The 14,377-nt window shown below is 42.0% G+C and overlaps 1 protein-coding gene across 17 annotated transcripts in view; it reads right to left on the bottom strand.

Moving 5' to 3' along the window:
• The window catches only part of NCKAP5 (NCK associated protein 5), a 1,093,872-nt gene that overhangs the window by 1,017,789 nt on the left and 61,706 nt on the right, over positions 1-14,377 (bottom strand). For 12 of the 17 annotated variants that reach the window (XR_008711991.1, XR_008711992.1, XR_008711990.1 and 9 more), the window contains exon 2: positions 8,345-8,474. The exons of 2 other annotated variants lie outside the window; for them this stretch is intronic. Coding sequence is in view for 9 of the 15 variants with exons in the window: in XM_055572844.1 (XP_055428819.1) it covers positions 8,345-8,413 (69 nt within the window). In the remaining 6 variants the exon portion in view is untranslated. Of the gene's footprint in view, positions 1-8,344; positions 8,475-14,377 lie in introns of those variants that run through there. 3 more of the 17 variants (XM_055572828.1, XM_055572836.1, XM_055572837.1) reach the window with 3 other exon arrangements.

Below are 14,377 nucleotides of genomic sequence, written 5' to 3'. Positions count from 1 at the left end.
CCGGGGGGCACCTGTATTTTTGATGAACCCCATCATTCACCACTTTCTCCCAACTCTACTCCTGTCTACTAAATAATTTCACCTTGTACATGTACACACCACAATCATGCCTCATATGGCTGAAAACATTAACTTACAGATACATTATATATTATAAATATGTATTTATCATATACATGTTGTGTGTGTATTACAAAGTTTAATCTTTGTAGAAGTTGGTTCCAAGACCTGGTTCATATGAAAAAACACAAGACCAGATTAGGTCTAGACCAAGTTTCAACACATGCATTTTTTTTATTCTTTATAACCCTCTGCCTCCGACCTCTGCCCCTTGACAATTCTTTTGTCAAAATCAGGACCAGCCCTCTGTCATCAGGAGGCAAAGATATGGCAGATGAGCCAAAGCACATATAAACCTCTAGCCCTGTTGAGTCTGGGGCTCTTTATGGTTGGGAAGCAAACATGTGAGGAGCTCCCAGTCACTGGCAGAAAAAAAGTTTTCTGCTTCCAAGCTGCACAGCAGAGAGTAGTCTAGAGGTAGCCAGATCTGAGTTGAAATACCAGCTCATCACTCACTCTAATTCCCCTTGCAGTCCTCTAGCCTTGAGGAAATTGATGAGCTCATTAAGCCTCAGATTTCTCATTTGTAAAATAGGAATAATTAGAGTTCCTACTTTAAAGGGCTTCATGAGTATTAAATGACAGTTTCAGTTTCCACCTAAAGCACTGAGCAGAGTGCCTGGCACATAGTAAGCCTCAACAAATTGCCGCTGTTATTACTAAGGGAAGAAAGCCCTCCTGGTTGAGATTCAATGGATAACTCTCTGCCTAAATATGCTGAGATGTCTGCTAAGGTGGCTTCTGTTTTAGACTCAACCAGCCCCACTGCTGACACTAAGGCCCTTGGCTTGGGCATGGTCTACACATGGTCCTCTGTTCTTACTCTCCGTTCAGACTCTGTCCCCAGCAGTAGCATTGTTCAGTTCTTTAACCTTCCTTCCACCACTTTTCTCATCTCTTTCTGTTTGTCTGGAGCCCCTTTACAACCCTTAGCAACCAGGTATTGTGGGCTGTGCCCACTTGGCCAAGCCTCTCCTATCTTCCCCACCCACCACCCACACCCCCAAATCTGCCCTGAATCTATCCATAGTCCCCATGAATCTATCCATAGTCCCCAAGGATCTGTACTGAATCTGCCCTGAATCTATCCATAGTCCCCAAGGATCTGTGTTGCTAGAGGGCAGCTGGACAGGGTATTTCTCCAGTCTTCTCTTGACCTGCCATGATGGTCAAGATGCTGGGTTATGCTAGTAGGCAGATTCACTAGGTAAATATCCATATAAGGATCTGACACTTCTCAAACTCTACCATTTCCCACTTTCAAGGGGAGCAGTCAGATTCAGCAAGCCACTTCAAAAAGGTGACTAACCTAGATAAAAGCTGGTCTATTCTCCATTGTTGCTTTTTCTTTAAAAAAGACTGGCTGAATCCTCAGATATCAAACCATACCCTCCAACTCTAGGCTCCAATGCATGGTCTGTTCTTAGGACATCTAACAGATGGGTAAGAGAATAGCCCCATTAGAGGGAATAATGCGGTTGGGAAATAAGAAGCTCCCTCACATTCCTTGACCCTCCTCCACTTGATGCTCACTTGGGAAATCTCAAACAATCTTGACACCAGAGAACAAAGGTCAGGCTTCCCAGGGGACAGCTTGGCTTTTGCCCAGTGGTCATAGCACTGAGTAAACCATACTTTACATTTGCTTCCAATAGTAGAACGGGTCAAGGGTAGTTAGGATTTGAGCAGCTAGAAACCTTCTCCTGCAAACTGGTAGTTTCTGCACAGCATCCCTCCAGGGAGGGGTGGTCTAACTGTAATACCAAAAGAGTAGAGAAGGCTAAAGAAATGCCTGGAGCATTCCAAGGTGCAGATTTTTCCCTGAGTATTCACAATCCAATGGCTACTTTGAGCCACACTAACCATGACCTTACTTCTTGTTTAAAAAAAGTCTCAGTGAGTCAGGAACTTTCTAAAATCTTTCCCTTTGCTCAACTTCTGGCCACTTGAAGATCTTCATTTTTATGTTAATAGCCTCAGCCTACCCCTTTACCTGCCTTGGTGTATTGTGTATCCTGAGGGGAAACACAAGTCACTACTCAGAAAGGCAGCACTCAGGAAAAATCCAACCTGGACTCTCAAGTTTCCCATTTCTGTAACGTGTGCATATACCCTATGGAATCCAGCCTGCTGCCTGTCTTTGTAAATAAAGTGTTCTTGGCACACAAGTCCTGCCCACTGATTCCTGTCTTGTCTGTGTCTGCTCTCAGGCTACAACGACACAGTTGAGTCGTCATGAATCCTCCTTGGGCCTGCAAAGACTCAACCCGTCACTCTCTGGCTGTTTACAGAGTTTGCTGACCCCTACTTTGAATAGCTTCCAGTCACTAAACATGGGGATATAACTGAAGATAAAACAGCAGAAAGGTTTAATTCTGTGTGTTAGTCAGAGCTCTGTGTGTGTGATGCGTGTGTGTGCATGAATAAAAAGATTTATCATGAGAGATTACACTTGTGATTATGGAGGCTGAGAAGTCCCATCACTCTCTGGGAGCTGGAGGCCCAGGAAAGCTGGTGGTATAGTTGATTCCAAATCCCAAGGCCTGGGAATCAGGAAGCCAATGATACAGGTCTCAGTCTGAATACAAAGGCCTAACAACCAGGAACACCCTTGTCTGAGGACAGAAGATGAATTCACCCACCGTCTGCCTTTTTGTTTTGTATAGGCACTTAACAGATCAGACCATGTCCATCCTCATTGACTAAAGCAGTCTTCTGTGTTCAGCCTACCAATGCAAATCCTAATCTCTGATGGAAACACTAGCAAGACACACCCAGAAATAATGTTTTGCCAGCTATCTTGGCATCCCTTAGCCCAGTTGAAGTGAATATAAAATTAACCATCACAATTTGATACAAGGAAGAAGCTTTCCTGGGAAAAACATAATTCAGCAATGAAGTGAGTTGTCACCAAGAGGCATAGCACAATATCTGTGGGTTGCCTCTTTCTTCTCTTCTATCCCAGTCTTCACTTCCTAAATTCTCTCCATTGCTTCAAAGCACAGCTCTAACTGCAGCTCCTGTGTGGCGTCTCCTTACATCCTCCCAGAAGCATCTCAACTCCTACCACTGTCAATGTCACACCTGATTTACCTTCTCTGTGTTATGTCATTTTTCCTCTTTAATAGGTTAGCTTCTACAGATAAACTATAAACACTTTGAGAAGGAGTGTTACCTTGTATCAGGCAGGGGCATCCTGCAGGAAAAAGATAACACACTCAAACCACCTCATTAAGGAATTGTGGGCAGACCGAAAACAAACCAATGTGAGATGGACTGGCGACATCCAGCAATCATCACTACCATAATGTTTGTAGGAACCTGGGGAAAGAGAAAGTGCCAGAACACAGAGAGCTGTGGTTATAACTGCAGCTACAGTTGTGGGATAGGATTGCCCAACAAAAGCCATGGCGTTGGGAAGAGTAGCCCAGTCACTGTGGTCCACAGCCAGGCAGGAAGACAGCAGGAAAACAATTACCTTGACCTCTCTCTCCTCCCAACCAATGACGTCCTGCTAGGTCATCCCATTGGCCAAACTGAACGAGTTGCCAGAAGGCCAGGAATTCTTTTGACAAGGTCCATGTGGTACATCCTGCAGGGAAGGACAGCCAGGTAGAGAAGGATGGAGTGCATCTGGAGTGGGGTGGGGTGGGGGAATGGCAACTATCCAGCACATCCCATGGCTACTAAAGCATCTTAAATATAAAGCAGGTTTTCAGTGGTGCTTGTTGATCAACAAAGTTAATGTAGCCTGTGGAAGGCCTAATTACTCTCATGATTTGGATGCAAACCATCAAAGAGATTGAAGGATGAACTGAAGGTCATGCATAGGGCCTTTCCTGCTGCCACAAATCTATCAAAACTGTGCTGAGGTTAGGTGTAAGGATCTAGTACGTTTTGTCTTTGTCCCAAAGGTGAGGGAGAAAGGATTGGGGTACCAACTGCAATTCATCATTCATAAGAGAAACTGTTACTCCTATTTGTGCTTAAAAGCAAAAAACATTCTTCCCCAAATTAAAAGAGAATCTTTGCTCTTGAAATGCGAGCTGGTAAAAATGATAATCCACTCCCTGACTTGCTCATCAGCTAAATGCTATCACAGCTATAAGTGTCAAATAGCTAAACACATAGCCTGGGGATGATTCTTACAAATAAAGCACATTATGAAATGCTGAATTTTTCTGATCAGAAAACATCCTGGGGTGTGGGCTGAAGAGCTTTGGGTCAAGAAGAGGCCCCAATTTCTGGGGTGATTTTTATTGTTATCATAAAGAAGACTGTGCTTGCCATGGATAAGTGGCTACTTGGCCCACTCCTACTGGGGGGAGGCAAATGTGCAATCACTTGTCTTTCTCTCAGGGTCTTTACCCCTGACATTGAAACATATTTTTCATTGCAGTTTCACTTCCCTGACACTTTTGTCTTTGAAAGGATGATTTATCAAGTAAAAAGTCATCAACATCAAAGAATACTCAATCCTTACTAGAGTGAGCATGTGTGCAAACACACACATCCCCTCCCTGTGTCACATCCTGAAAGAAAAATTGTGACCAAGGACCACAAACTCATATTCCCTCATTTGGAGCTTTTCTTCAGTATCTCGACTGTGAGATTTTTTTTTTATTCTGTGGTTCCTTCAGCATAAAATTTTAAAAACTGTTGCAGGGGGGCAATAATTTCTACTCAACACTTCATGATTTGATTATGAAAAATAAAAAGTGTAATGAAGTTAATAGTCCCTTATCCTTGCAGTACATTCTAAGGAATTTTTTGCCTGCAAAAATCTGTAAGTGGAAATTATCTCTGGGCCCTCTAATTCTCAAAAATATGGCTCATAACGATTACTGCAGTGGAATGTCAAGACTTAGAGTTCAGTATGTTTCTCTTTCCTCTGCTCAGTTTTCCAAAAGGATCTTCTCTTACTGGGTTATTATTAGAGAACAAAAAGCAAAGAAGTGAATCCTCAGGTTGGAAACTTCGCTTCTACTCTTGGTTGTATCCAGTTGTGTAGCCTCAGGGAAAGCATTTAACCCTGCTGATTATTAACCATCAGGTTGGCCAAAAAGTTTGTTTGGGTTTTTCCACAACATTTACTGAAAAAAATATGAATGAGTTTTTTGACCAACCCAATACTTTTTCTGTAAAGTGGGGGGACTAGGTAACCCATTCTCAAATTGCATTCTACAATTTAAAAATAGCATAGAATAGAATAGAGTGGGAAAGAATGACACAAAGTAAATGTGCCTTGGGAATGAAGTGTGTGTGATATAATACCAGGTGTTTCTTTTTTTTTTTCCTTGTATTTCCCAGAAACCCTGGTCTAGAATCATCCTTGTGTGCTTCTTGCCTAGTGATTTGTGTGGTTTTGGCATGGAGCCAAGAAGAGGACAAAGTCTTGGGTTCAAGTCTTTTACAGGCCAGTCAGCTTTAATCTCCCTCATCTGTTTCTCTTACAGTCACAATAAAATTCACTTAAGGGCCATTCAATGGGTCTCACACCCTAGAAACCAACCTGACAAGAATCATCTTGCTGTCATTGTTCCACCAGTGGCATCCTATGTGAGGAAAGAACATAACAGTGAAACAGAAGACAAAAATCAGTCATATGGTCTGTATTGTATAATGATTAATGGTATTCAAGCTTTTCTGTACATGGAGCCACAGAGTCATAGGAGAGCATACCCACACACTCTTTCAGGATTTTCCCAACATGCTCATGCAAATGTAACACTCAATCTGCCTCCAGGAAACAAGGAAGATATTTCATTAGTGCAAAAACCCTTCCAATCATCATTTAGGGAGATTTAACAGGATGATGATTCTCCAGTGGTACCAAGCAACACATTCTTTTCACAGTGCTCTCTTACACTGTAAGTAAAGAAGCAGATCCAAAGCCCCCACAAGACTCAGGCTAGAGCCACACGCCAATGGGAATGCAAGCTCAGCTCGGGGATTTCAGCCCGCACAGGTAATATGAAGGGCTTTGATTTATGCTCACAGTCAAGTCTGCCCTAAGGAAAATTTAAATGTGGGCAAAACTTCATTGAAACACCTTCTCTGATTTTCAGATTCCTCATACCCTTGTGATAATCCATGTCCCCTTTCCTCCTTGCCCCAACCCAATCCAGCACACCAGGACTCCATGCTCTGCATGTGTTTGTTTACCAATAACTTGAACAAAATTCTACTCATCTGGCTGACACCTGAGAATGATCTAAGACCTTTTATTAATGAGTGCTCCTGTGAATGATTAAAAGACAACAGCTTAAACTGTTTGGGAGAAACATCTTAGGAACTTGTTTGGACATCAGCGAATTTTCGAAGATAGCTGCTCTCATCTAGGGATCCCAGACCTCAGCTGCAACATTTCCAGCCTCCAGCCACTCCTGCTAGCTTCAGAAAGGCCACCACAGTCTAAAGGGCTCTGGTCAATCTATCCTGTTACTGTTTGTCCTGAATTCAAGGGTTCTTGTATACTGACAGACTCTCACAGTTTGTCTCAAGTCTGAAGTCAAGGGGAGATTCTATCAGCAACCAAGGACCTCTGTTCAGTCCTGAATGGTGGCTTTTTCCTTCAATTCCAGGGCTTGTCCTTACATTGTGCTCCAAAGCATATAGTTATACCATCCCCTAGATTGTCTAGTTTGTTAATATTGTGCAGTGTTAAATATGAATACATTGTACCCTTAAAGCTGTTAGTCCATTTTACCTTCATTTCAAAAATCTGAAAATAAGGCTAGCATATTCCTGAACTCTTGGTGAAATTTAAATGTGAATAAAATAGTATAACACCCCCCGCGCCAATCAAAAAAAGACAATAGCTTAGCTTAGCTTCTTTGGGCTCTAAGGCAGAATTATGAGCTTTAGGGAGTAATCAGCAAGGATGATGCTTCTGGGTTAAGAGAAACTTTCTTTTACTACTCATATTATATATACAATGTGAGTGCCTGGTTAGGCATAAGACAGACCCTACTGGCAGATTGATATGTAAGAAGTGTTTCCTTTGGCAAAAAGAAAAAGGGGAGGCTGAGAAATTATCTTTTTATTCTAAATTTCCCTAGAAGTTTCAAAGGGTATAGACAGAAACACACACAACACACACAGACAGACATACACACTATTTTCACCACACTCTACCTAGAGACAGAAAAACCTCAGAGATGAGAAGAAGGTGCATCCATTGGGAGGAGAACTTAAAATCCTATAAGAGTTCTTAGCCTCTGAAGGTGTGCTGCTCAGTGCCTACCCCAGTCACAGAGACAGAGAAGTTGATGTTAATAACCAAAGAACTAGACACAAAAGTTTAATGCAATCCTTTTCTCAATTCCCAGAAACTCACATCTATGAACAGTTTGTGATGTGAAACCTTAGCAGTCAGAGATTGGAAACGGGCAACTGATAAATCAATTCAACAAATCTTTTATTGGACATTTACTCTGACCCCAATTCCAGGCCAGGAACCGGGAAGACACAAAATGAATAAACCACATTCCTCAACAACATGCCAAAGAAGGAACTAAGCTAAATTTTCATGACCAAATTAAATGACTAAATTAAATGACCAAAAGAGAAAGGAGTGACTTGGTCCATTTGGTTTCTTATTCTGTTCAGATGCCTACTTGAGTAAGTGACCAAAACATCTTAGTTCAGACTGAAAGAAGTGCCAACATTCAGAAATCACTGATATAGTCTATTTCTTTGAACTAACCAGATTCTCATACATGAAACCCAACCAATTTAAGAATGATGATCATCAGCGTTCAAACTTTATAAAGTTTATGGACCAATGAACTAATTTCTATACCTAAGATCTCAGAGATTTTCTCTTCTCTTCAGTATTAGAAACCCTACTGAATTCTTGTTCAACTTACCCCCAAAGTTAAGATAAGTGGGTGATAGAACAACTATAAATAGGCTTGGCATTTGGCATTAGCTGTACAGTAGTGTTTTTGTATGGGTTAAAGTCTACTTCAGCTGGAATTAATATAATTACATGTAATGCTGACAGATTATGACATTTGCCTATTAGGACACTATACAAACATTCCAATAACTTGCTGGCTTTTGACTTTGTAAAAAAAATAAGTGAAACAATAATCCCAGGGGATATTGCTAACAGGGTAACTGGAATAGAGGCTTTTGAAAGCATGGGGTTCAAGAAATCACAAAGAATAATGCATTTCAAGCCAAAACATATAGAGTGTAATGAATATTTAGTACTTACCACGAGACTGCTATCTAAAGACAGCCTTTTTCCAAAGTCCCTTTTCTCAAGCTGTCTCTTTCCCTCCATGGGTGAAGTGATTTATTTTCCTTTGTGATTTATAAGAATTCCCCTTCTGTTGCCAGGGTCACTGCAAAAAGTGAACATGTGTTTTACTATCCGAGTGAATAGTGTTTAGACCCTTGTTTTTCACTTTCTAACCAAGGGCAAGTGTTGAATCCAAAAATACCCAGGCCCAAATCATGAGTTTAGAACTGGACTCAGAAGCTCTCTCCAGCTGCCAAGGTCAGAGTCGTCTTCATGGAGGCCCCTGTGTTTTCACAGGTTCTGCTAACCGAGTTGGGGAATGGGTTTGCAGGTCGAATCAGCAGACTGTGGTGGAGAAAAGCAAACAGTTTCATGCCACACTTGTTTCATACCCGTCCTCTCTCCGCCAGCATCAACCTGTTGCCAAGTACATAGCCGCTGTCTGCAAATTCCAGGAGAGCAAACGAACAAAGCCATACTCCATATCCTAGAGCGTTGAGTCCAAAACCCAATGAGGGGAAACTGAAGCCTGAACATTACTGTCAATATTTAATTAAAAAATACTTAATTTAAACCTATTTGAGGAACATTATAAAATACATTCACTTTGGGATGGGTTGAATCAGAATAAATGGTGATGACATCATTATCGTTACTGAGTGATTTGAACACCCGCTGAATTACATCAAATCAGATAGCATCAACCCCTGCACTCCACTGAGTTGCTTGTTCTATAATGATTCAGAATTCTTTTTAGTAAGGATGCATTATATGTATTAAACACTAGTTTCCAGTTTTTACCAAGATATAAAATGCTAGAAAGAAAGGTTTAAACCCAGGCGTTTCTACCTACTAGCCAAGTGACCTTGTACAAAACACCGAGGTTCTCTGAAGCTAATCTTTCTCCACTGCAACAACAGATAACAAATGGCCATCAAATGATGTATATAAAAATGGTTTAAATGACAACTTATATTTAAGTTCTAATTACGCAAAGATTATGTTAAAAACCAGTTAACCTTAAATACAAGTCAACATAATTTAATATATCTTTGATAATTCAGAAGGTACTCTGAGGTACAGAAATTGTTCATCATCTGCAGAAAACACTTTTTATATCAACCATTGTACTGCCAATGTAGGAAGAGCTGAGATTAACAAAATACCATACCAATCAGTTTCTAATAGATTTGAGAAGAAATATCTTTTAGAATTATTCCAACTGCTCCAAGTTCAACAAGGATACAACAGATGAGACTGCACAACCCATACGCAGTATGTGGCCTCTTTCCCTTGGTTTCCTCTGCTAGGAAGAGAGTTGAGACAGCTGTGCCCCAGGCAGGGTTTGCCCACATTATAGTCAATTTGTCAGAAACTGATGGGCTCCTTTTCCAGTACACATTCCCTCCTCCATCTTAATCATTCCATCTCTCACTTTCAGAAACATTCATTTTAATTCATTACTAGTCCACTCAGATGGAGAAGGCAATGGCACCCCACTCCAGTACTGTTGCCTGGAAAATCCCATGGACGGAGGAGCCTGGTAGGCTGCAGTCCATGGGGTCGCTAGGAGTCGGACATGACTGAGCAACTTCACTTTCACTTTCACTTTTCACTTTCATGCATTGGAGAAGGAAATGGCAACCCACTCCAGTGTTCTTGCCTGGAGAATCCCAGGGACGGGGGAGCCTGGTGGGCTGCCGTCTATGGGGTCACAAAGAGTCAGACCCGACTGAAGTGACTTAGCAGCAGTCCACTCAGAAACTCCTAGGAGTCCACTCTAACAAGGACAAAATCCAAAATTTTCAACATCATGTTTAAGGTCTAGTTCCTGCCAACCAGTCTTTTACAATCCCCAAACACACTAAGAGAGTTTCCCAGGTGGTGCTAGTGGTAAAAACCTGCTTGCCAAAGTGGGTAGATGTAAGAGATGTGGGTTTGATCACTGGGTCGGTAAGATTCCCTGGAGGAGGGCATGGCAACCCACTCCAGATTCTTTCCTGGAGAGTCCCAGGGACAGAGGAGTCTGGAGGGTTACCATCCATGGGGTCACAAAGAGTTGGAGGTGATTGAGCACATGAGTCAACTGAAATTTATTTTGGAGCTTGTCTTTCCTGCTTTCAGCTGTCCCCAACTGTTTTGCAGCCGCCCCCTCATCTCTGCGACTTTATGCACTGGTGACTCAGAATATTCTCTGTGATGATCAGTCCAGCTACAGAGACCACTCAGGCCCTGAGAAGTCCCTGTCCAACAAAAGCATACTATCCTGAGTCTTATTCCCAAGAACTTGGGGGTTTAAAAGATCACAATAGATGATACTTTGGCATTTAGCTCATATTTATGAACATTATTGATTGGAGGATTTTTGCAGAAACTAATGTGTGTGTTTGGCACTTTGTTATTTAAGTGAATATTGATAAGTTTCCACTCTATAACATTCGGATAACAAAAGATGTATTAATACATCTCTGGTCAATAAGTTGTTAAGTGCCTAATAAATGGAGGACTCAATATTTCTGTTGTGTTGTATTTGCGACACAGCCACATACAACAAAGATCAAGCCCTTGCCTTCATGAAAATTAGTGGGAGGACTCTGTGTGTGTGTGTGTATTTGTGTGTGTGTGTGTGTGTGTGTACTCAGTAGCGTCCAACTCTTTGCCAGCCCGTGGACTGTAGCCCACCGGGCTCCTCTGTCCATGGGATTCTCCAAGCAAGAATAATGGAGCAGGTTGCCATTTCCTACTTCAGGTGATGTTGCTGACCCGGGGATCAAACCCACGTTTCTTGTATCTCCTGCATTGGCAGGTGAGCTCTTTACCACTGAGCCACCTGGGAAGACCAGTGGGATGATACAGAAAACAAATAAGTAAACAATTCCAAATTATGATAGATACCTGCTGCTGATGCCAAGCTTGGCCTCTCTATACTGCTGAAGAACTGAATCTCAGAAACAGACTTTTGGGTGAAGTAGAAAAGGATAACTTTATTGCTTTGCCAGGCAAAGTGGGACACAGTGAGCTCCTGCCCTTGAAAACTTTGTGTCTCAACCTCAGAGGACTTGATGAGGGGCTTTATAACAATGGTTCAAAGGTGGGGTCTCTGACAAGACTAGGGTGTGTGTAGGGTCTGCACTCCCTTAACCTTGCCTCAGGTGGTCAGTTCTCCCAAACTTGATGAGCTTCTCTGGTCTCTTAAATCTTGCCTTCCATGGTTTTATGACTGCTCCTCCCTTCATTAGAAACTGTTCAAATCTGCCCTTTGGAACTCAGGGAAGGTCGTCGGGGGTGGTCTTGCCTTTAAGAAACAGAGAGGGGAAAAAAAAGCCCTCTGTGTCTGGGAGCCCCATAGGGCCTAGACTGGTTTCACTGTGAGGAAATAACCACCAGTAGTTGGTATAACATAGGGTCAGGTATATGAAAAGAGAACAAATTTTAGATAGAATGGCAAGGGGAGGAGCTAGACATATAAAAACATGGGTAAAGAGCTTTCCCTGTAGAGGGGTCAGTCTTTCTGCTGGGAAATAGCTGGGAAAAAGGTTTTTGTGCCCCAGAACCTGGGACCATTTTCTTAGGAATAAAGCAAGTTAGGAAGAGTCTGAAAAAAGCTCTAAAATGTAACAACTAGATCACACAGGATCTGGTAGGTCTAGGTGACTTGTTTGTTCTAAACACAATGGTTAATCTTTGGATTTGATTCTCTACTCTTTACCAATTGATCATGTTAAATTATTATTGTTCTTCTGTTTGTGACATCAGTTCAGTTCAATTCAGTCCAGTCAGTCATGTCCAGCTCTTTGTGATCCCATGGACTGCAGCATACCAGTCTTCACTGTCCATCACCAACTCCTAGAGCTTGCTCAAACTCAGTGTTCATCAAGTTTGTGATCCCATCCAACCATCTCATCCTCTATTGTCCCCTTCTCCTATTGCCTTCAATCATTCCCAGCATCAGGGGCTTTTCCAATGAGTCAGTTCTTTGCATCAGGTGGCCAAAGTATTGGAGCATCAGCTTTAGCATCAGTCTTTTAAATGACTAGTCAGGACTGATTTCGTTTAGGACTGACTGATTTGATCTCCACGCCATCCAAGGAAATCTCAGGAGTCTTCTTCAACATCACAGTTCAACAGCATCAATTCTTTGGCGCTCAGCTTTCTTTATGGTCCAACTCTCACATCCACATATGACTACTGGAAAAAACATAGCTTTGACTATACAAACCTTTGTCAGAAAAGTAATGTCTCTGCTTTTTAATATGCTGTCTCAGTTCAGTTCAGTTACTCAGTTAGGTCCGACTCTTTGCGACCCCATGAATTGCAGCACGCCAGGCCTCCCTGTCCATCACCAACTCCCAGAGTTCACTCAAACTCATGTCCATCGAATCAGTGATGCCATCCAACCATCTCATCCTCTGTCGTCCCCTTCTCCTCCTGCCCTCAATCCCTCCCAGCATCAGAGTCTTTTCCAATGAGTCAACTCTTCGCATGAGGTGGCCAAAGTATTGGAGTTTCAGCTTTAGCATCATTCCTTCCAAAGAACACCCAGGGCTGATCTCTTTTAGAATGGACTGGTTGGATCTCCTTGCAGTCCAAGGGACTCTCAAGAGTCTTCTCCAACACCACAGTTCAAAAGCATCAATTCTTTGGTGCTCAGCTTTCTTCACAGTTCAACTCTCACATCTATACATGACCACTGGAAAAACCAGAGCCTTGACTAGATGGACGTTTGTTGGCAAAGTAATGTCTCTGCTTTTGAATATGCTATCTAGGCTGGTCATAACTTTCCTTCCAAGGAGTAAGCGTCTTTTAATTTCATGGCTGCAATCACCATCTGCAGTGATTTTGGAGCCCCCAAAAATTAAGTCTGACACTATTTCCACTGTTTCCCCATCTATTTCCCATGAAGTGATGGGACCAGATGCCATGATCTTCGTTTTCTGAATGTTGAGCTTTAAGCCAACTTTTTCACTCTCCTCTTTCACTTTCATCAAGAGGCTTTTGAGTTCTTTACTTTCTGCCATAAGAGTGGTATCATCTGCACATCTGAGGTTATTGATATTTCTCCCGGCAATCTTGATTCCAGCTTGTGTTTCTTCCAGTCCAGCGTTTCTCATGATGTACTCTGCATAGAAGTTAAATAAACAGGGTGACAATATACAGCCTTGATGTACTCCTTTTCCTATTTGGAACCAGTCTGTTGTTCCATGTCCAGTTCTAACTGTTGCTTCCTGACCTGCATACAGGTTTCTCAAGAGGCAGGTCAGGTAATCTTGTATTCCCATCTCTTTCAGAATTTTCCACAGTTTATTGTGATCCACACCGTCAAAGGCTTTGGCATAGTCAATAAAGCAGAAATAGATGTTTTTCTGGAACTCTCTTGCTTTTTCTATGATCCAGCTGATGTTGGCAATTTGATCTCTGGTTCCTTTGCCTTTTCTAAAACTAGCTTGAACATCTGGAAGTTCATGGTTCACGTATTACTGAAGCCTGGCTTGGAGTATTTTGATCATTATTGTACTAGCGTGTGAGATGAGTGCAATTGTGTGGTAGTTTGAGCATTCTTTGGCATTGCCTTTCTTTGGGATTGGCTAGGTTGGTCATAACTTTTCTTCCAAAGAGCAAGTGTCTTTTAGTTTCAAGGCTGCAGTCCCCATCTGCAGTGATTTTGCAGGCAAAGAAGATAAAGGCTGTCACTGTTTCCATTGTTTCCCCATCTATTTGTCATGAAGTGATGAAACCGGATGCCATGATCTTAGTTTTTTGAATATTGAGTTTAAGCATGGACCATTTAAAAATCTTTATTGAGTTTGTTATAATATTGCTTCTGTTTTATGTTTTTGGCTACCAGGCATGTGGGATATTAGCTTCCTGACCAAGGATGGAACCCACACCCTCTGCATTGGAAGGTGAGGTCTTAACCACTGGATTGACCGAGAAGTCCTAACAAATTATTTAACCTATTGAAACTCCAGTTGATTCATCGAGGAAAGGACACTAATAACATGACCT

The sequence above is a fragment of the Bubalus kerabau genome, chromosome 3 (assembly GCF_029407905.1).
Source record: "Bubalus kerabau isolate K-KA32 ecotype Philippines breed swamp buffalo chromosome 3, PCC_UOA_SB_1v2, whole genome shotgun sequence".
In the NCBI taxonomy this organism is placed as follows: domain Eukaryota; kingdom Metazoa; phylum Chordata; class Mammalia; order Artiodactyla; family Bovidae; genus Bubalus; species Bubalus kerabau.
The sequence above is the reverse complement of the archived record's forward strand: the minus strand, read 5'-3'. Positions and strand labels throughout refer to the sequence as shown.